At 42.0% G+C, this 24,244-nt stretch overlaps 1 protein-coding gene across 3 annotated transcripts in view; it reads left to right on the top strand.

Moving 5' to 3' along the window:
- The window catches only part of sptssb (serine palmitoyltransferase, small subunit B), a 28,688-nt gene extending 10,809 nt beyond the window's left edge, over positions 1-17,879 (top strand). For 2 of the 3 annotated variants that reach the window (XM_080186394.1, XM_080186395.1), the window contains one exon: positions 16,496-17,879. In XM_080186394.1, the coding sequence (XP_080042520.1) occupies positions 16,528-16,770 (243 nt within the window). In that variant the 5' untranslated portion in view covers positions 16,496-16,527 and the 3' untranslated portion in view covers positions 16,771-17,879. Of the gene's footprint in view, positions 1-10,283; positions 10,502-16,495 lie in introns of those variants that run through there. The other variant, XM_080186396.1, reaches the window with a different exon arrangement.
- Positions 17,880-24,244: the final 6,365 nt, after the last annotated feature.

Below are 24,244 nucleotides of genomic sequence, written 5' to 3' on the forward strand. Positions count from 1 at the left end.
TCACGCAATGTTTTGGCCTCAACTACATTCTGTGGTAGTGGATTTCACAGATTCACCACTTTTTGGGTGAAGAAATTCCTCCCACCTCAGTCCTAAAAAGTTTACACCTTATCCTCAAACTAAGACACCCTAGTTTTGAACCCCCTCACCTTTGTGAACATTCTTTCTGGATCTACCCTGTCTAATCCTGTGAGAATTTTATAAGGTTATGAGATTCCCTCTCACTCTTCTAAACTCCAATGAATACAATTCTAACTGACATAGTCGAGGATAGGTGCTGTGGGGTGCATTGGGTACCTTGTAACCTAGTTACCATCATAAATGATACATTCTCTTTTGATCTTTCTCTCGTTGTTTCATTATTCTGTAAGGATGCAGAAACTTGGTGCACATTTTATCTAATTGTTGGGGTATTCTATGGCCAGCAACGCTTCCTGAAAATAAAATTATTACATGTTGCATAATCTAATTGAAATTGTATTTACATGGAACATTTAGTTTAATACAGCATTTCCCAAACTTAACCAGCCATGGAACCCTTTGGACCTCCCAGGAGTACTGAAGGGACCCCGGAGAAAAATTATTATTGCATTAAAGAGCAAAGCCACAAAAAAAGCTCATTTTCATGCAATAGGAACAAACGTAGAAAAACTAATTTATGGAAGTCATTTCTCTTTCTTGTACATGTATTCTTACCCTTCACATACACTCATTCCTTTCTCACAAACACATTTATCGCTGTCACACAAGCCCATGCTCATAGCTTTCATACAATGAACACTCTCCAAGGATGGAGCCACCACACTACCACCACTGGCAGCCCCCTACCCTGACATGCCCTGCATTCCCAATCCTCCTAGACCCTGCTCTCCCATTTCTGATAGGTCACGGTGGCACAGCAGTTAACACTGCTGCCTAACACCAGGGATCCAGGTTCGATTCCCAGCTTGGATGATTGTGCGGAGTCTGCATGTTTCCCTGTCTCTGCACGAGTTTCCTCTGGGTGTTCCAGTTTCCTCCCACAGAATGAAAGACATCTTGGTTAGGCCTATTGGCCATGCTAAATGCTCTGTGTATCCGAACAGGTGCTGGTGTGTGGCAACAAAGGGATTTTCATAGTAATTTTGCTGCATTGTTGATATAAGCATACTTGTGACACTAATAAATCAACTTTAAAGGAATGTATTTTGGGAACCTTTGTCTCTCAACTATCTCTCATTTTGCATTCTAAGGTATTGTAAGGTATGATGGAAGGGAAAGCATGAATCATGTGGTTATACAGAATCATCAAACCCTACAGTGCAAAAGGAGACCATTTGGCCCATTGAGCCTGCATCGACAACAAGCCCATCTAGGCCCTGTCCCCATAACCCCACATATTTACCCTGCACATGCCCCTGACACTAAGGGGCAATTTACCATGGCCATCAACCTGACCTACACACCTTTGGATACAGAAATGGTTACTTTATTTTGATGGGATAAGACTTGAATGTAATGTGTTAACATCCCTTCCCCAGGAATGCAGGAACTAATTGACAAGTACATCACTACATGAAGCTCATTCCAAAAAAACTTCATCAAATTTAATGAACAAAATGTTGCACCTGCTGAGCCCAGTACAAGGGGTAAGAGGTACCAACCTGGTAGACAGACAACAGGTTCCACGAATTCTTCATAAGCAATACAATTCACTATAAATGTAAGGGCATTGGTGCCATACTCCAAACCACACAGCACTATATGCCAGTAAACTGGTCATTTTTGAAAGAGTAGCAACAACTATATCCAGTCCTGCACATATGTTTTTTCAGGTCTGGCATCCCAGACAGCTGTCTGTTTTGCTATGAACATTCACTTGGAAGCACCTACGCAAACAGTTCATGGTATCCTAGACCTTATCCAATGCTGTTTACAAGGCTTATTCATCACCAGCTGCTTGTAGTGTCAGCTGTGACTCAGTTGATAGTGCTCTCACCTATGAGTAAGAAGGTTGTAGGTTCAAGTCTTGCTCAAGTGACATAAGTGCACAAATTTAAGGTGACTGAGAGTGTGCTGCACTGTCAGAGGTGTTATCTTTTGAGTGAAAAATTAAACTGAGCCCCTAACCTCCCTCTGGGATGAATATCAAAGATCCTATGGCATAATTTCCAAGAAGGTCAGAGATGGCCTCAGGATATCCCAGCCAATATTAATCTCTCCAGCAACACTGAAACAGATGATCTGGCCAATATTATAGCTGTGTGCAAAACTGGCCACAGCAGCCCCCTCAAGAAGACAATATTAAGAATTCAAAAGCACTTGAGCATGAAAGGCACAATATAATGGCAGGTCTTTCTTTTTTCATCATACCTCCTGTCACGGCATAGGAACAGGAAGTCAGGGCCACTGATGTTATCATTCCTGGAATAGGGAGTCAACAACCACTCTGCCCCATGTTCATGCGCAGTAAGGCTGGCGCCATTGGTGAGTGATCTTCACTCACATGCTCACTTCATTTGAGGACCAGCTCAGCCCTTTGCTTGCCCTCAATGGTTAACATCCCATTCCCGACTCTTGGCCTCCTTGCTCACTGCACGTAGACAGTGAGGGTACAGGGTGGCAAGAAAGAGGGAGGCAGTCAGGGGTTGGGAATGCTGCCTGTGAGGCAGGGAGCAGGGCATTACAATCTCAATCCCAGGATTTTTAACAAGTGTTTTGGGCTTCAACCTTCTGTGAAAACTGTACTCCTTAACCATGGTGAAAAAAAAGACACCTTACTGACACTGCACTTATTTAAGTATTTTACCTCACTCAATCTTATGGATAATCCTATACTTTGATGTAGACAGCTACATATGGTTGACAGTGACTGTCACAAGCACTGCGACTGCATGTTCAGTCAATATGCCCCCTAAGTTGCAGTGGCAGCAAATGCAGCCATTTTTTACTGAGCCAGGGACTTATTACCATGGGAGGACAACCCAACAAAAAATAATGTTGATCGGCCTATAACTGTATCCCCATTGAACCAAAAATCTACTCCACATTTTGGTTTAGGATCTTGTTAAAAAACATTTTAGTTGGACACCAAGAAGTTTGTATCCATGAAGGACAGTTGTTTGAAGTATTGCCTGCATTAGTACTTTGGTCATTCACTGCTTTCAAAGACGTCAATGGGTGGGATTTTTCAGTCACGCTTGTCCCAAGATTGGAAAATTCCCATGGTGGGTGAGATTGGAAAATTCTGTCCAGTGTCTTTTTTGCCTTTAGTTAACAATGTTGTTAAATACTTTGTCAAGGCTGCAACTGGCATCAAGGACTCCCAGGTACTGATATGATTCAATTAATGGGATAATCAGTGTGCTTGAGATCCCACTTTGAGTTGTGTAAAATAATGCTGTAGTTTGAAATATCAATCACTACACTTAATTTGGTTTGCCTATTCGTAAAAATATTCAGCAGAAGCCATTGGTGTAGATTTTTATTCCCAATGGAGGGCTAGGGGATTTTCACATTAACTTCATTTGTAGCATGAATGTAAGCCTTCTTGTGACTCATAAATAAACTTTAAGGGCATATCAGAAATTCAAACATGATATCTATTTATTCTCCATTTATCAATTTTAATCAAGAGATAATTGTGCACATTTCATTTGTCTGTGCTCAAATGTCTAATGTGTGCCCATGTCTGAATAAATTCTTTATTCGCACAGGGGATGTGGGAATCACTGGTCCAGCAGTTATTGTCCATACCTGCCCTCCATTTCAGGGGGCACGAGAGAATCAACCACACTGCTAGGGATCTTCAATACATAGGCTAGACCAGGTTAAGATTTCCTTCCCAAAAGGGCATTTTTTTAATATCAATCAATAATGGTTTCATGGCCATTGTTAGACTTTTAATTCCTGTTTTTTTTTATTGAATTCAAATTTCATCATCTGCTTTGGTAGGATTTGAACCTGTATCCCCAGATCTTGTCCTGGGTCTTTGCATTACTAATCCAGTCACCATGTCCTTGCCTCCCCTAAAATGCACTCCTGTTGTGTGTAATTCTGTGCTAAGAATAGTATTTTGTAATAGCTATTCTACATCCCAAGAATATAACACTATTGAAAAAGGAATGTTGCATTTCATTTATAAATGGTTATAACTGGTGCTCTGAAATTTCTTCCTAAAATGTCATCTAGTCATCATTATTGAAAATATTGAATACCAAAAGTGGCAGTGAGCAATCTTGCCTCACTCCTCTTCTTATTGGAGGATTTCAGTAAGTCACCTTCTATTCTTCATGGAACCCGAGGGCAAGTTTGCATCCTGGATCACACCAAGATTCAGTAATGTACTGTAATAGCATCTAGTTTCATCAAGAAGTCTGTGTGAGGTACTTATTCCAAAATGATACAAAATTCAATGTGGGCAATCCTCCACATTGTTTCTGCTGAGTTTTCTGACATTTTGTAATCTTACATAAAACACAACATGTACTATATGTCCCTTTATGAGAACTTAATTCAGTTTGGTTCTGACTACTCTTTGGGCCTCCAAAGCATCTGATATTCATAACATGATAACCTGGAAAGAAGTGTCACCAATATCCATCCTATCTGAGGCATCTCCAGGACCTTCTAGGTTGAAGGGATGAGAAAGACTTAACATGGAGACATAGGAAATAGGAATTTGAGAAGGCCATTCAACCCTTTGAGCCTGCTCCACCTTTCATTATGATCATCCAATTCAATAGCCTGATTACACCTTATTCCTGCATCATTTGATCCCCTTCATTTAACGGCTATATCTAACTCCTTGAAAATATACATGTTTTGGCATCAACTGCTTTCTGTGGTACTGAATTCCACTGATTTACCACTCTTTGGGTGAAGAAATTTCTCTTCTTTCTGTCCTAAAAGGTATTCTCTATATCCTTAGACTATCATCCCTTGTTCTGGACGTTGCCAACCTCCAGAAAATCTTTCCTGCATTTATCATGTCTAGCCTGTCGGAACTTCATAAGCTTCTATCCGATCCCCCTTCATTCTTCTAAACTTCAGTGAATATAATCCTAACCAACTCAATCTATCCTCATATGTCCATCCTGTCATCAAAGGAATCAGTCTGGTAGACCTTCGCTGCACTCCCTCTATAGCAAGAACATCCTTCCTCAGACAACAAACCAACACAGTATACAATATTCCAGGTGTGGCCTCATCAAGGCCTTATAGGATTGTGGCAATACGTCCTTCCTCCTGAACTTGAATTGTCTCACTAAGAAAGCTAACATACCATTTGCCTTCTTCACTGCCTGCTACATCTGCACACTTACCTTCAGTGACTGATTTTCAAGGACACTCAGTTCTTGTTGCACTTTCTCCTCTCTTAATTTATAGCCATTCAGATAATCTACCTTCCATTTTGCTACCAACATGGATAATCTCACATTTATCCATATTACACTGCATCTGCCATGCATTTGCCCACTCACTCAATTTGTCCAAATCACACTGAAGCATGGCATGAATCAATTCCAGTCTCTGATTACCTGGATCCACTACAGTTTGCCTATCGTCCACAACAGGCCCATAGCAGACGCCATCTCCCTGGCCCTGCCCTCAACCCTGGAACACAAAGACTTATTTCAGACTTCTATTTATCAACTACAGCTCGGCCTTCAACACCATTATTCCTATGAAACTCATCTCTAAACTCTTGGAGCCTGGGACTCGGCTCGTCCCTCTGCAACTGGATCCTGAACTTCCTAAAACATAGACCGCAATCAGTAAGGATAAGTAACAACACCTCCTCCACAATCATCCTCAACACCAGTGCCCCATTGGGCTGTGTTCTGAGCCCCCTACTACTCTCCTTATACACCTATGACTGTGTGGCCAAATTCCCCTCAACTCGATTTTCAAGTTTGCTGATGACACTACCATAGCAGGACAGATCTCAAACAATAACGAGACAGAATACAGGAATGAGATAGAGAATTTGGTGAACTGGTGTGGCAACAATAACCTCTCCCTCAATGTCAACAAAACAAAGGAGATAGTCATTGACTTCAGGAAGCATAGTGGAGAACATGCCTCTGTCTACATCAATGGGGATGAAGTAGAAATGATCAAGAGTTTCAAGTTTTTAGATGTTCAGGTCACTAACAACTTGTCCTGGCCCCTCCATGCTGACACTATAAGAAAGCCCACCAAAGCTTTTACTTACTCAGAATTTGAAGGAAATTTGGCATGTCCACTACAACTCTCACAACTTTAACAGATACATTATCAAGAGCATTCTTCCTGGTTGAATCACAGCTTGGTATGGTTCCTGCTCTGTGTAAGATCGCAAGGAAGTACTAAAGGTCATGAATGAAGCCCAGTACATCACTCAAACCAGGCTCCCATCCATTGACATTGTCTACACTTCCCATTGTCTTGAAAAAGCTGCCAGCATAATTAAGGATCCCACACACCCCAGACATTCTCTCTTCTACCTTCTTCATAGAATCATAGATTCCTACAATGCAGAAGGAGGCCATTTGGCCCATTGAGTCTGCACTGACAACAAACCCACCTAGACTGTATCCACACAACCCCATGCATTTACCCTAGCTAGTCGCCCTGACACTAAGAAGAAATTTAGCATGGCCAGTACATATAATCCACACATCTTTGGAGTGTGGGAGGAAACTGGAGCACCCAGAGGAAACCCATGCAGACACAGGAAGAACATGCAAACTCCACACAGACAGTGATGCAAGCCAACTATCGAACCCAGGTCCCTGACACTGTGATGCAGCAGTGCTAAGCACTGTGCCACTGTGCTGCTCCACAAGCTAGCCCCCCAACACTAAAGAGCAATTTAGCATGACCAGTACACATAACCCATACATCTTTGGACTGTGAGAGGAAACTGGAGCACCCAGAGGAAACCCATGTAGACACAGGGACAACATGCAAACTCTACAAAGACAGTCATCCAAGCCAGGAATCAAACCCAGGTCCCTGGCACTGAGGCAGCAGTGCTAACCACTAACCCACGGCCCCTTCTTCCATGAGGAAAAAGACACAAAAGGCTCAGGACACGTACCAACCGACTCAAGAACAGCTTCTTCCCTGCTACCATCAAACTTTTGAATGGACCTTCCTCGCATTAAGCTGATCTTTCTCTATACCCTAGCTATGATTATAACAATATATTTAGCACTCTCTCCTTCCCTTCTCTATGTACGGTACGCTTTGTCTGTATAGTGCACAAAAAACAATACTTTTCCTTGTATACTAATACGTGACAATAAATCAAATCTTTGAATCCTCCTCACAGCTCACCCTCCCACCCAGCTTTGTGTCACCTGCAAATTTGAAGATATTAGATTTAGTTTTGTCAACTAAACTATTAACATACATTGTGAATCACTGGGGTTGTAGCATTGATCCTTGTGATACCTCACTAACTACTGCCTGCCATTTGGAAAATTACTTGTTTATTCCTAGTCTTTGTTTCCCGTTTGCCAACCAACTTTCGATCCATCTCAATACACTACCCGTAATTCCATGCACCTTAATTTTATTCTTATGTGTGACTTTGTTGAAAGCCTTCAAATAAACCACATCCACTGGCTATCCACTGTCAACTCTACTAGTAACATCCTTGAAGAATTCCAGTAGATTTGTCGGGAATGATTTTCCCTCTTATAAATCCATGCTGACTCTGTCCAATTCTACCACTGCTTATCAAGTGCCCTGCTATAAAATCTTTGATTATGTACTCTAGAATTTTCCCCACTACCAAACATAATGGCTGATTGGTCTATAATTCCCTGTGTTCTCTCTACCTCCCTTTTTAAATAGCAGGGTTAGAATAGGTGCCCTCCAATCTGGACAAACTGTTCCAGAGTCTATAGAATCTTAGAAGGCCATCAATGCTCCTTATAGGGTCTTTGGCCTTTCAAGGATGAATTTTCTACAGAACTTTGGGATAATTTTAAGGCTTTTATGGGATGTACACAAGTTCTGAGCAAATTACCACAGACATACCCCAACTAGAATTCTTAACATAGCTTAACAAATTTCTAGCCTTCTCTAACCCTCAAGTTGACTGGAGTTTTCAAATCCTGCCTAGCGCTTCTTATGATAAATTAGCCAAATGAACAGTCTTCATAAATAAAGGTTCTAATGCGCTTTTTTCTATATCTGCTGGGGCACAAAATAGCTGTCATGCAATTTTAACAGTAGGACAGCACATTGGGCATTGGCTGTCCACTGTTAAAAATGCTGTCCAGCTGTTTTCATCGCTTCCAAAAAGCAGGGCAATGCATTTCAATTTCTATCCCTGATCTCTATACTACAAAATATGGATGTTGAATCTCTAGGGAAATTGCAAAAATATTTCATAGGGGTTTAACTAAAATTGAGGATGCAACGATCAGGAAAAATTGTGCAAGCTGAGCTTATTTCTCTGGAATATTGAAGACTAAAAAGAGTCCGAATAAAGATCTTTAAAATTATGAGAGAATTCAAGAGATTGAAGGTCGGAGAAATTGTTTCCACATTGATGAATCCACAAGGCAAGGCAAATGTAAGGTTGCTACAGAAGGAAGAAATAATTTAGAAGGATTTTCTTTATGCTGCAATTGGTGAAAACATGATTCCGCAAACACAAGAAGCAGATAGCATTGGAACATTTTTAAAACAATATCTAAGTATGATGTGAAAAAGTTTTTTTAATGTATTCTTTCATGGGGATGTAGGCAACACTGGCAAGACCAGCATTTGTTGTTCATCCCTAATTGCTCATGAACTGAGTGGCTTGCTAGACCATTTCAGAGAGCACTTAAGAGTCAACTATATCGCTGTGAATCTGGTGTTACCTAGGCCAGACCAGGTAAGATATCTTTCCCCAAAGGACATTATTGAATCAGATGGTTTTTTGCTGCAATTGGAGATAGTCTCCATAATGCAGACTGTTACACTATCTTTCAATTCCAGATTTTGTGATAAATTCTATCATTGGTGGGATTTCAACCCATGATCCCAGAGCATTCCTGGTCCTTGGATTACAGGTGGCAGGAGACTCCTGTGGAGTACAAACATTGGCAATTACCATGTGTCAAATAGCTTATCTTAATGCAAGGAACTCTTTCATTGGAAATTATTTCTCCATATTTAAAAACATCAAGGGATATTGGAATAGTGTAAGAAAATGATATTGAGATAGAAGGTTAATCATGGTCACACTGAATAGCAGGGCAGGCTTTAAGGGCTGAATGACCTACTCCTGCTTCTATTTCTTATGTTCTAAGTTCCATATCATCATTAAGAGCAAAATATTGCGGATGCTGGAGTCTGAAACAAAAACAGAAAATGCTTGAAAATCACAACAGGTCAGACAGCATCTGTGGAGAGGGAATAGAACCAACGTTTCAGTCAGAATGACCATTTGTCAGAGTACTTAACATACATAGTCAGCAGAAATGGGTGACAGTGCAACAATTGTTCCGGTTTGCTCCAGAACTGTTGGCACTCCATCTATATAAACACACAACTTGCACATGAGCAGTGGCAATCCAAATTTCTGACAGAGCTAAATACCTGCACGTAGACAATCTAATCAGGCTGAAACTACGTAAACACTGCTAGCAATGTACTTAAAAACCAGTTAAACCAGAAGGGATTCTTTTCCATTAGCTTTCGAATGCTCAAGTGGTTTAACTTGTATTCAAGTGACATTCTCATTGTTGAGTGATGCTGTCAACAGTAGCTCATAGTTTTACTTCCAAGAACTTAACAAATTACTCCAGTTTTCTGGATTTGATTGACCATGAGATATTCTTGGTCCATAATAATAAATGTTTCATCACAAAATCTTAAGATCTTGACAAATCCCAGAATTACCTAACAAGGGAGCATATACATCAGATCAGTTTTCTGATATATACTACAAATAAAACCATCTGCTACTGTATAAAATTATTCAATCAATTTATTATCTGGTAAATATCCCTCCCATGTGTTTGCACTCCCATTTAAACTGATTAGGCAATAGGTTATGTAAGGGGTAAAGGATATATTACGAAGACTGATATGGTAACTCATGATGGCTTGACAAATGGGTTATGATTTTAAAGAAGTTCTATCCAACAGATATTGATTTTGTTCTATTTATATTTTAACATTGCTATTCTGTGCTGGGAGGGAAGTTCAGTTCACAAGTCATATTTTGCACTGTATTGCTGAAACAACTTCGGATATTACAGGAAAAAAAGCTATTCAAATGTCACCCATTTTTACCATTACCCCTTTCTTTTCTTTCCAGATGAAAGGTCATCACCCTGAAACGTTAACTCTGTGGCCAGATCTTTCTGGCCGTTTACGCCGGCAGGATCTTCCAGTCCTGCCGACAACGCACACCTGCCGCAGGTTTCCTGGTGGCGAGAGGTGCATTCAGCGGAAACCCCATTGACAACGGCGGGGCCAGAAGATCCCACCGCCGACCAATGGTGGCCACTCTGCCACCATGAAACACGCGGTGGGCTGCACAGAAAATCCCACCCTGTTTCTTCCTCCACACATACTGCCTGACTTGTTGAGTGTTTCCAGTATTTTCTGCTTCTCTTTTAGATTTCTAGCATCCACAGTAACTTATTTTTGTCTGAATAAAATGACCTCTGTCTATTAGAAGTGTCAAGTAAATGTTTAATGCCGGAAGGATTAAAATTAATCTGGTAAAAGTAACAAGTCAAACAGGTTTAATATCATATTATTTTCCTTTGTGGTTTGATTACAATGAGATGGTTAATTAGCCTAATATAAAGTTTATTTATTAGCCACAAGAAAGTTTGTATTAACACTGCAACAAAGTTACAGTGAAAATCCCCTAGTCGCCAAACTCCAATGCCAGTTGGGTATACTGAAGGAGAATTTAGAATCTTCAATGCACCTAACCAGTACGTCTCTCAGACTATAACAGGAAACCAGAGCACCCAGAGGAAACCCACGCAGGCATGGGGAGAACGTGCAGATTTCACACAGGGGGTGACCCAAGCCGGGAAGTGAACCCTGGTCTCTGGAGGTGTGAGGCAGCAGTGCTAACCACTGTGCCACCATGACACTCATGTGACACCATGCTGTCATCTTCAAAGTATTCGCACTTCAACCTTCAAAAAGAAATGTTAAAGTCGTCACATCATTGTATTTTAAAGTTACCATTTCTGAGTTCTGGTGAACTTTCCATTGATTACAGCTTATAGAGAGCTGAGCTGCCAGAGAATGTGGGCTGAGAGCTATCATTGCCCACATTTTATGCCCAACTATTTTATGAAGTTGCATGAAATAGGGAATGGAAATCAGCCTGAAAATAGTTCAAATTGGGTAGCCAGTGATAGAAAGGGCCTTTTAAATATGGAGTGCCAAATTGTAAATCAAATTACCTTTTTTTTAAATTAAAACACAGGTATTTGTGAGCAGTCCCAGTCATTTAGCATAGAATCATCCCGCTCAGAAGTAGGCCACCTGATGCATCATTCCTGGGCCAGTCCTCTTGAGTTGCCAATTAGCCTCACCATCCTACTCTTTCCAGAGCCCTGCAAATATTTCCTTAATTGGAGATCCAGTTCCCTTTCAAAAGCTTGAATGGAATCTGCTTCCACCAATCTGTCACTTGATGCATTTCAGATTGTAATTCACTCAGTTGAAACACTTTTCCCTATCCCACATCCCCCAGCTTATCTGAATCCAACCTGCTTGCCAGAACAAACCATTCCCCCCCCAACTCCCCAACAACCCTGTAAAAACCCCTCATAAATTTGAACGTCAGTTAAATCTCCCCTATCCTTCCCTCCCCCAAGAACAATCCAACTTTTCTTGTTTCCTAGTTTCTCCACAAAAATGCAAACGTTCATCTGTGATATTATTGCAGTAAATCTCCTCTACACCTTCTCCAAGCTCTGACACCCTTTCTAAAGAATTGGACACAGTGACCGGAATTGTACTGGCATGCCTGCCCCGATTCCGGGGCGGGGGAGGCTCGGAGTACAGCATTCTCCGTTGACCTTGGGTGGGATCATATGAAACTCGGGCAGACATGCTGCTAAAATTCCACCCAGTATTCAAGGTGAGGTATAGCCAGTGATTTTAGAAAGCTTTACTGTCATTTCCCCATTTCTCTTCAGTATTGATCTATTTACGAAGTAAGGGATCTTTTAAGCTTTTAGAAAAGGAGCTTTACCAACTTGCCCTGTTGGAGATTTGTGTGTGTGAATCTTCAAGTCTTCCTGTTCCTCTAATCCCTTTAAAACTATACGCAGCATGGCTGCACAGTGATTAAAGTACATTTGTTAGCCACGTTATATTAACACTGCTGTGAAGCTACTGTGAAATTCTCCTAGTTGCCACAGTCTGGTGCCTGTTCAGGTCAATGCACCTAACCAGCACGTCTTTCAGAATGTGGGAGGAAACCAGAGTACCCTGAGAAAACCCACGCTGACATGGGGAGAATGTGCAAACTCCACACAGCGACCCAAGCTGGGAATTGAACCTGGGTCCCTGGTGCCAGGAAGGAGCAGTGCTAACCACCGTGCTGCCCCCTCCCCCTTCCCACCCCCCCAATGTGATTTCGCATACCAGGAGTCGAACCGGGACCATCTGGGTGAAAACCAAGAATCCAACCACTAGATCATATGGGATGCTTATTAGCACTGCTACCTCACAGCTCAGGGGACCTGGATTCAATTCCAGCCTTTGGGTCACTATCTGTGTGGAGTTTACATGTTCTCACCATGTCTGCATAGGTTCCCTTCAGGTGTTCCGGTTTCCTCCCACACACTAAGGATGTGCGGGTTAGGTTGATTGGCTGTGCTAAATTGCTCCTTAGTGTCAAGGGGAACTGGCAAGCCAAATACATGGGGTTTTGGGGATATGGCCAAGGTGGGATTGTTGTCAGTGCAGACTCAATGGACCAAATTGCCTCTGTCCATTCTGTAGCAATTTTATGATCTTCATTTAGGTAACACTGCCCCTCCAAAATGGAATACTGCACGTTTCTTCTTTGCATTATATTTGATCTATCAATCCTTTGCCCATTGTACCAGCTGATATTCCCCGAACTCTGCCACTGTCCTCCTGACGGTATGTCATGTAGCTCATTGTCTCGTCTGCAAAGCTCCATGCTCAGTTCCAACTCCCTGATGTGTATCAAAAAGAGGTGCTAATATCGACCTCAGCAAACACCCCTTGCCCCTCCAGTTTAAAAACAATCGTTCATTACTATTCTTTCCGTCTCTCAGCCAGTTTCGTATCCGAGGCTGCCACTGCCCCTTTAATTCCAGGGCTTTTAATAAAATAAGTCAGTAATCCCTGTGGATCATCATAAGCATTAGAATCGTGCGATTAAATTATTGGCCTGCAATCAATTCCATGCACATTGTTAATTATGCACCGAGGTGAGATGGGGTTGTGTTTTTATTTTTCTGTCTAGATGAACATTCCATGCAGTTGAAGGGATGGTAGTGCTTTGCAGAGTCCTTAATAAAAACGCATTTTAATAACTTTTGAGTCAATGAAACCTTACTCTGGAGCAAGGGTGTCAGAGATATAAATACAGCTGAATGCAGATTCAACCCGTAAATGTTCAAGATTATCGAATGTGATTGAATAAGCCTTTTAAAGTTCAGGCTACAGCAGCAAACAGCGGTCCACATGTGGAGGAGCTGGGTTCTGGGTGATAGAGAGAGTGGGGACTGTCACTGCGGGAGACTGCGGCACTCTGGAGATTGGGACTGCGGGGCTTCAGGAGACTGCGGTATTGGATCGGGGAGGGGGGTGGTGATAGGGAGGAGACCTGGGGCAAACTGGAGAATGGGATGGGGTGGGGTGAGTGTGTGTGGCTCGGTATTTTTTCCAGCAGCGACCTGGTGAGTGGGAGCGGCGCCGAGACCAGCGAAAGGGTGGGTGAAAGCAGGATAATTTACCGTGTGTAAACCGCTGAAGATTGTTTCCACTGCCGAGCAAATCGGGAAGCTGGAGGCGAGAATTCTCAGTGACCATCACTAAAAGGTGGAGGGGTGAGATACAGGCTGGTATAGTGCATATTCCCTCACACTTCACGAAAAGATTAAACTCGTCCCACCATTTCTTTCAAGAGGACGTCTTGTGGTGCAGTGGGTAGTTAGTGCTCCTGCCTCTGAGCCGGTTCCAGTCCTACCCCAGGACAAGATGGCCAAGGAAGGTGTGATCATAGCAGATTGAGAATCCTTCCACCCCAGCTCAATGGCAGGCGATAGGAACTGGAGAGATTCCTGGTCAGCCATGTGATGGAACGAGAATTGGAGTCTCTTGTCATAGCTCTAGCATGACCCCCATGTACTGTCACACATGCACGTTGCAACAGCAACTCCGACTTGCCAAGTAAACCCCCCATTCTTTCTTTTGAGGATTCTCTAAAACTTGAAAAAAAAGTCTTGAGTTTACGCCATGATTGTTCACAGGTTTCCCAGAAGGATCCCAAAACAGATACAAGATTTTTTTCCATAGTTGATTCCAAGGTAATTCGAGGTAGTCATCAGATCCAACCAAAACAACCAATATGACAACAGTTATGCCACTGGCATAGATCAAGTTGTAGAACCACGTATTTGGAAATTAGTATATATAATCACACTCAAACAGAAACATGGAAAATGTATACCAATTTCTATAAATAACTTTTGCTGAATGTGGTCCAAGATGTTGGATTGAACTCACTACGTATGTTAAAGTTGGCATGCTATCCAAGAGTATTATCCTTACAATGTGAATTTGTTTTGATCATGATCTCTCAAAGGCATTGTGGTTTATCAATGTATACAGCTCTGGTTGTTGGTATGTGGAACTAAAAATGTAACCACGTCAGTTGAGCAGTGATCAGAGGAAGTTGTTCAGACTGGACAGACATGATGATGTTACAGATTCTGCATGGGAATCACTATGTTCCCAAATACCTGGAACTTGGGGATCGAAATGAAAAATAACAACTTGCCGGTAACAAATTGAGAGATGTGATAAATTGTGAAAGACTACAAGAGGACATAGGGAAGCTTATAGGATAGGTAATTAGGTAGTGTGTCCATTTCAATGTATAAAGATATCAAATAATGCATTTAGTAAGTTGGAATATAGATATGCAAAAATTGAAATGGCATAAAGTTGTTTTAACATGCAGATGTACATGTCATTAAAAATAACTGCATAAGCACAAGTTCTCAATGTTATCTCAAGCCACGAGCTCCAAAAACAATGCACAAGAGCATCCTTAGGTTGCATTTGGACTTTTGTGTATCATTTAGGCACCCCAATTATGAGAAAGAAATGGGAAAATATTGGGAAAATTGCAGCATAGATTTCCTAGGAAGTTACGAAGATAAGGGATTAAAGTTGTGAAGAAAAACTTCAGAGGTAGCCTGTTCCCTTGAGTCTAGGAAGTACAACTTGACTGTATCTGGTACAAGATATGATGGGGAAATAACAACTCCTGTCAAGCTCTAATCTCTGCTGAAATTATTCTCCACTGCAGGATCATGCTGGAATACAAAATAGGACCAGAGTTGTGTTTTGCACCATCCATCATCTCTTTATGTCCAACCTCCTTCACCTGCCCCCACCTCAAACAAGTGTGGTGAGCTCATGAACGTCTTAGTCTCAATGTTGATGATAATCAGCTGGTTCATCTATCTCTACTGCAGCCCTCCTCCCCAGCTCCCTCCTGTTTCTCATTTACACGCTGTCCCTCATGGCATCATCTGGAAAACCAAAAGAAATCCCACAACACCAGCTTAAATTCCCTTCGTCAGGTGGCTGAAAGGAACAGACTGTCCCGAAAGTTTGTGGGTTTTGCTACAAATAAACTTATTTGGACTTTAAGCTGGGGTTGTGGGATTTCCTTCTGTTTTATCCCAGTCCAACGCCGGCATCTCCACATCATCATCTGCAAACACAGCATTAGTGTAAAACATTGGTGTGAGTATTACTACAGTTGCCTATTTCAGTTAAATAACACATTATGCACCATGCGTTGATGCAATAAATCTAGTTTCAGTTGTCAATACATTCTACAGGTAAATAAAGTCGATATTGACATTAAACTAATTGATCTATAACTTGGACCAATATTTTACTTCAAACGTGGGAGAAGACTAACGGGAATAGAATTTAAAGCGGAGGTTTCCTGTCTTTCTAATCCTCCAACCTTTGTTCTTTTTAGCAGGACGGTTCTACCTATTGATGAGAATTAAATATTTGAAATAATGAGGAATGCAGCAACAGGAAATGGGTGTGCCATGGTTGGGACATTATTAAAATAACTAAAATACTTTAAGTACTTGAATTGCCCTTTGTGTAAATAGCCTACAGTTTTGTAGTTAATTTTCAGCAAGTTTGATTTGACCGTGGGAAGTTTTTCAAATCACGCAAAAGTCAAACAACAAACAACAATGACAAGTGATGCATTTATCTGTGACTTTTATCCTAATTGAATTCTCTGTTTATTTAGATTGAGTTTGCTCTGCACACAGAGTGAGAGATATGGACGTGAAAGGTGTGAAGGATACCCTATCCTGGCTATATTACCAATACCTGCTTGTTACATGCAGTTATGTGCTGGAGCCTTGGGAACAAACCGTCTTCAATTCTGTTTTGCTCATCATCGTGGCTATGGTTCTGTATACAGCCTATGTCTTCATTCCAATTCACATTCGTCTGGCACTGGAGTTCTTTGCTGGCCTAGCGGCAGGCCAGCCTGAAAGCACAGTTGCCATCATGACTTAGCCTGTATTAATTGCAAATATCAAGACATTTTAAAGAATGAAATCTAAGGACCTTTGAGAACTCTGGCATGGGTTTTGAACTTACTTTCTGGCTGCAGTCTTATTTCTTATGCACCTCAATCATCTTGTGCTCCAAATAATGCAATGAATGACATTCTATATAGAAATGGAAGCATGCAATAGTTGAAGTTGTGCATTCACAGATAAAAGATTAGGTCACTTCAATGTTAAGTTAGCTATAATATAATATCCTGGGAGCAATAGCCATGGGGGTCAAATATTTACTCAGCCCATTTTGTATTTGTCTAAATTCAATTCTGACATTGTTCACATCCATAACCTTCTCTATTTGTGTTTTAGGTAGATCTTTTATTGTAATGCCATCGTTTCATTTTAGATATTTCTTTGTTAAGAAATGATTCAATTTTCTAAGATATATTTCAGTAAATGGATCGTGGCTTTTACTTTGTCCCAAGATCAACAAATTGTAAAGGATAAACAAATGCCAATTTATGGACAGCTCCCACATCTCAGGCCATAACGTGACCAAAAAGGTGACATTTAGGTGCTGTAGCAATGTCGGTGCTTGATGCTAAAATTCAAGGGCTGCTCTTTAGTGATTCCAGCCACATTCAAAAAATAATTATTGAAATGTATAATCTATGAAGGACCCATATTCTTGCAATTGAATTGGGTCAATGCTAGGCTGATGACTTTAAACATCTTAAAAGTCCTTAAATTCTATTTTACAGCAATGTGTGAAATGTGCTTCCACATATTCTACTCAATGGCACCATATTCATGTAAGAGTAAATACTTATAATGCAATTGGGCAAGGACATGGTAAATAAATACTTTGCTAATAAACTATGAGGCTGCTTGACATCTGAAAACCTTCTATGCATCTAAAGTCCGTTTAAAATATTGTACTATTTTTGTGCTGGTAATAATTAAGCAAATCAGATCAAGTGGGATATTTGATGCAAAGGCTATGTGCCTGTTGTCCAGCTAAATGCAATGAAAGTTGACATTAACTTTTTTCATCTTATGTTTCTCAGGAAAATCGTTGGTTTTACATTATGATTTTTCAATAAAGTCTGTTTAATTTATCACCTGTCTTATTTCACCATAATTTGACACATTTAAATTCAGTTCTTTATTTGTCATTGCAAAACTAAAAGTAAGCAGAAATTAAAAGGGCCTTAAATTGTGTATTTTTTATATGGATATCAGTGGCTGGGCTAGAATCTATTGCCCATTGCAATGGAGCACAGCAGTCTTCTCCATTGAAATACAAATTTTGTCATACACCAGAGGTTCAAGAGTGGGATGCAGACTAACATTCCCCTCAGTCACTTTCATAGAATCATACAAACCTTACAGTACAGAAAGAGGCCATTCGGTCCATTGAATCTGCACCGAACATAATCCCACCCAGACCCTACCCCTATATCCCTACATATTTTACCCACTAATCCCTCTAACCTACACATCTCAGGACACTAAGGGCAATTTTAGCATGGCCAATCAACTGAACCCGCACATCTTTGGATTGTGGGAGGAAACCCACGCAGACACAAGGAGAATGTGCAAACTCCACACAGACAGTGACCCGAGCTGGGAATCGAACCCAGGTCCCTGGAGCTATGAAGCAGCAGTGCTAGCCACTGTGCTACCATGTTGCCCACTTTCTTTAGGTTTATTCATTCAGAGGATATGACTTGTTGGCAAGGCCGGATGTTTATTATCCATCTCTAAACGGCCATGAGAAACAGTTGGCAAACTGCCTTCTTGAATCATTGCAGTCCTTGCAATACTGGTAGTTCCACAGGATAGTTTTCCTGGTAAGAATGAAGGAATGAAGATGTATTTTCAAGTCAGGGTGGTACATGATCTGGAATAGAACTTGAAGCTGGGGCATTTCTCATCTGCTTGCAGCCCTTTATTTCTAGGATGTTTGGGAGGTGTTACTAAAGGAAATTCAGTGAGTGATTACAGTGCACAAGTGGTCGAGACAGAGAATATTTGAGGTGGTATATAGAGTACTGATCAGGTGGGCTGCTGTGTCCTGGATGGAGTCAAGTCTCTTGGGTGTTGGAGCTGCACTCATCCAGGCAAGAATAGAGCATTCAGTCACACTCCTGAATTGTACCTTAGAGATGTTGGACAGGTTTTGGGGAGTGAAGGCAAGAGATACTCATTTTGGTATACCAAGTTTCTGACCTACTTATGTAGTCAAAATGTTTATGTGACATCCCAGGAGATTTTGATTTGATTTATTATTGTCACATGTATTAGCATACAGTGAAAATAATTGTTTCTTGCACATTATACAGACAGAGAATACTGTTCATAGAGAAGGAAATAAGAGAGTGCAGAAGGTAGTGTTACAATCAAAGCTAGGGTGTAGAGAAAGATCAACTTAATGCAAAGTGGCCCATTCGAAAGTCTGATGGCAGCAGGGAAAAAGCTCTTCTTGAGTCGAATGGTACCTGACCTCAGACTTTTATACCTCTTTCCTGATGCAAGAAGGTGGAACAGAGAATGTCCAGGGTGCGTGGAGTCCTTAGTTATGCTGGCTTTGCTGAGGCAGTGGAAAAAGTCAATGAATGGGAGGCTGATGAATTGGGCTACATTCACAACCTTTTGTAGTTTCTTGCAGTCTTATACAGGCTGGCCTTATCCTGCATCAAGACAGATGGACATAATGTAAACAAGATGGATGCCAATGCAGATGATAGGAGTTCCTGCCTTCTGTGGGTGCTGAGTGGACCTCTGTAAGAAATGAAGACGTGAGCTGCCCAGGATGTGCAGCGAAGGCATCAAAGTGTGTGTGAGAGAATCAGTGATCATATTCCTCGTGTTGGGAAGTTGTGGGATCCCTATGGATTGGAACCATGCAAATGCCTGATGAGCTTGCAAGAGTGAGATTTGAGATTGAGGAGAAGGTTAACTTACCCTGGTGGAGCAGATGAGATCATTCATCTTCTTACCACACTTACTACAGCTTCTTACTGCAGCTGTATTAAATTGTCATGTAAAACTGCACACATGTGGCTCATGCTCTCCATAGTGACTGTCAGATCTTGCAGAGTGCTTTGCACGGTCTGTATAGAATATAGTGGCAAGATAGCAACATTCTTTCATTTGCAAACCCAAGAATGTTTTGATCCAAACAAGCAAAGAAGCTTGGACTCCACTTCATAATCCTGATTCACTCCGATCATTTCAGAGGTGGCGCAGACTGAATCGATCATAGTGTATAATGGGGGAACAGAACATGGGTCCACAGCTTGTGATCTGTCACCTCTGTGTCAGCGCAATCCGGTCCCTATTGGAGAATGAATGCTTTCACAGAGGGAATAACGGACAAGCAGAGGAACAGTCACTCTTAGTAGGTGACTACAGACTGATATTTATTGCATCGAGTTTAAATGAATAATTTTAAAGGATGGTCTATTTAAAGTAAAATTATTTCACAAATTTTGACAATTGGTAAATGCAATTTATTTACCAGCATTGTAGTTTGAGAGCAGCTCTGATATTGCACTTTCAAATGAAGACTTTTTCAAAGTGCTAAACATTACACTTCTTGCCCTTAGAAAAGTCGCCACATTTACCCAAAGAAGTAGGTGAGATCCTAAATGAATACTTTGTATCAGTATTCACAAAAGAGAGGGACATGTTGAGTGGTAGTGTCTCAGAAGGATGTGTTGACCTGTTAGAAAAAATCTTAATTAGAAGGGAGGATGTGTTAGGTTTTTTAGGAAACATTAAGACAGACAAATCCCCAGGGCCTGATGGCATCTATCCTAGACTGCTCAGGGAGACAAGAGATGAAATTGCTGGGCCTCTAACAGAAATCTTTATCTCTTCACTGGACACAGGTGAGGTGGATGTGCTGGCGTTGGACTGGGGTAAACACAGTAAAACTTTTCACAGGTGAGGTCCCAGAGGAATGGGGGATAGCAAATGTGGTCCTGTTATTTAAGAAGGGTAGCAAGGATAACCCGAGTAATTATAGGCTGGTGAGCCTATAATTTCTCGTGATAGGGAAATTATTGGAGAAGATTCTTAGGGATAGGATATATGCACAATTAGAACTGAATAAGCGCATTAGCAATAGACAGCATGGTTTTGTACGAGAGAGGTCATGCCTCACAAATTTGGTTGAATTTTCTTGAGGAGGTGACAAAAACAATTGACGAGGGAAGGGCCGTGGATGTCGTCTATATGGATTTTAGTAAAGCATTTGACAAGGTCCCTCATGGCAGGCTGGTGCAGAAGGTTAAATCTCACGGGATAAAAGGTGAGCTAGTTAGATGGGTGGAGAACTGGCTTGGCCATAGAAGACAGAGGGTAGCAGTGGAGGGGTCTTTTTGCAATTGGGGGTCTGTGACTAGTGGTGTTCTGCAGGGCTCTGTACTGGGACCTCTGCTGTTTGTGATATATATATAAATAATTTGAAAGAAGATGTAGCTGGTGTGATCAGTAAGTTTGCGGACGACACGAAGGTTGCTGGAGTTGTGGATAGTGATGAACATTGTCAGCGAATACAGCAGGATGTAGATAGGCTGGAAAATTGGGTGGAGAAATGGCAGATGGAATTTAATCCAGATAAATGTTAAGTGATGCATTTTGGTAGATCTAATGTAGGGGGGAGTTATACCATAAATGGCAGAACCATCAGGAGTATAGACACACAGAGGGACCTGGGTGTGCAAGTCTACAGATCTTTAAAGATCGCGTGGCACAGCTAGCTCTGGTGTGTCACTTTTTCACTACAAAAGAGACATTGTCAGAGCCTATAGCCTCTGCTGTGTACTTCACCATTTCTTGATATCACATGAGAGAATACAACTAGTTGGAGACTAGCATCTATGGGGACTCTAGGAGGAAGCCAAGGTGAATTATCCACTTGGCACTTGTGGCTGAGCATGATTGCAAATGTTTCAATCTTGTCGATGCTGGCATAACCCCATTTAAAGCAAGATCACTTAAAAGCAGGATCACATCCAGTGGCCATCTTGATTCTACACTCTGCAGGTTTTCTCCGAATCCCTTCTCCAAACTTACCTCCCACCACCCCACCCCCCAATCCTCCACCATCCACCCCCCTGCCACCCAGAGTACATCCTGTGTCCTTGCTGCCTCTTACATGTGGTGATCAATGTGGATGAGCACTGATTCATCAGTTGAGGAGCAGATAAAAGACAGAGTCATAGGGCCTTATTTTATCATTTTGATTCTGGACGGACTTGAAACTGGGAGTGCCTCAGATCCGGCTTTTAGACCCGTTCTCAGGCACCCCCATACACACTCTGCCTGCAAAAACATCAGTGACACTGAATCGCGCTGCACAAGGCTGTGGGCAGAGCTTAACGCACCCAAAATCCTGCAGTTCTGGTCAGCACCTCAAACTGCACGAGCAAAGAAAAGCATGATAGAATGCTGCTCCCCTGCCACATCCCTCTCGGTCTGGATAAGCCTCCCCCCTAGCCCCCACAGATATTGACCCACTCCCACAACATTACTGACCCCCCCCCCTCCCCACACATCCCCTCCGTCACCCAGGCCGATCATGGGCACCTCTCCCCTTCCTCCTCCCCCCCCACTACTGATCTCAGGCAGAGTGGCAGCAGACCCCCCTTCCCCCCATAGATCAAAGGCAGAGTGGCAGTGTATCACCTTTCACATCCACTGATCTCAGGCAGAGTGCCAGCGGACCCACTCTCCTCCCCTCCACCCCGATCTCAAGCGGAGAGCCGTCAGACACTCAGCACTCACCTCCTCACTAACCCTCACTGATGAAGTGCCTGAATCGGACATGTATGGGGTATGTTTGTTTCGCGCCGATTCCGAATGGGCGAATGCTGTGATAAAGTGGGAAGTGGCGGTAAGGTTGGGCATTCAGCCCATTAATTCAATTTAAATGCATGCAAATTGCCGTCGAGCCCGTCTTGGGCACAGTCCCAATTGCAGCCATTTTTGGGCCTTGATAAAGGGGGAAACCGGCATGGAAGCAGGCGCGGACCGCGATACTCGTCTCACATCCGACTTTACCAAGTTTTCACAGCCAAAAACAGGCGCAACACAATGGTAAAATCAGGGCCGCAGAGTCATACAGTGCAGCAAAGGCCCTTTGGCCCACTGAGTCTGCACCGACAATATCTCCACCAAAGGCGCACGAATCCCATTTTCCCGCATTTGTCCCATATCCTTGAATATTATATTTCACCTGCTGAGCCAAATATTTTTTGAAGGTTGTAAAGTTTCTGGCATCGACCACCTTCCCAGGCAATGCATTCCGGATTCCTACAATCCTCTGAGTGAAAATGTTTATTCTCAAATCCCTGCTGAATCTCCTGTACCTTATCATGCAAAGCTACATTCACTGGCATTTCAATGACTCTTTGTCAGAGCTGAAGAGGGCAAAAAATAGGATGAGATTTATATTGTAAGGGTGGCGGGTTGGGAGGAGTTGCCCAAGATATCATAGACAAAAAGACAAAGGAAATATAATTGGTGGTGTTCACAGCTATGAAAGGTGCTGATAGCGCCGATTAAGTGATCAGAATGTGTGAATGGCAGAAGAAAGTTAAGCAGAGTGTCAAAGGACAACTTGGGACATGTAATGGATGGCCCTAATGGGATGGGGAGGTGGAAAGCAAGATTTTTAAGAAGTGGAAAAATGAAACGATGGAAGAAATGAAAATTCAGCAAAAAAGATAAAATGAAATGAAATAAACTAAATGGAAATGGGGTGAAGATGAGTATTGTCAGCAGTTTTGGGCTCCATATCTAAGGAAGGATGTGCTGGCCTTGGAAAGGGTCTAGGTTCACAAGAATGATCCCTGGAATGAAGAGCTTGTTGTATGAGGAATGGTTGAGGACTCTGGGTATGTACTCGTTGGAGTTTAGAAGGTTGAAGGGGGATCCGATTGAAACTTAAAGAATATTGTGGGGCCAGGATAGAGCAGGCATGGACAGAATGTTTCCACTAGTAGGAAAAACTAGAACCAGAGGGCACAACCTCAGATGAAAGGGACAATCCTTTAAAACAGAGATGAGGAGGAATTTCTTCAGCCAGAGAGTGGTGAATCTGTGGAAGTCTTTACCACAAAAAGCTGTGGCGGCCAGGTCATTGAGTGTCTTTAAGACAGAGATAGATAGGTTCTTGAGTAATAAGGGGATCGGGGTTATGGGAGAAAGAGAAAGAGAAAAAAGTCAGCCATGATTGAATGGCAGAGCAGACTTGATGGGCCAAATAGCCTAATTCTGCTCCTATGTCTTATGGTCTTATAGTCAGTCAGCAGCTGCTTCCTTTCAAAGAGTCCAGCTCTCTTTCAATAGGGGGAAACCACCTTTAATAGATATTGACTAGCTAGAATACATGGAATGCATGTGAACTTTACATACTTAGCAGGTCACCTGCTGAGGATTCAACCAGTCAGCAGTATGAGTCTGGCTGAACA

Source organism: Carcharhinus amblyrhynchos, chromosome 3 (assembly GCF_965287045.1).
Source record: "Carcharhinus amblyrhynchos chromosome 3, sCarAmb.v2.hapA, whole genome shotgun sequence".
Lineage (NCBI taxonomy): Eukaryota > Metazoa > Chordata > Chondrichthyes > Carcharhiniformes > Carcharhinidae > Carcharhinus > Carcharhinus amblyrhynchos.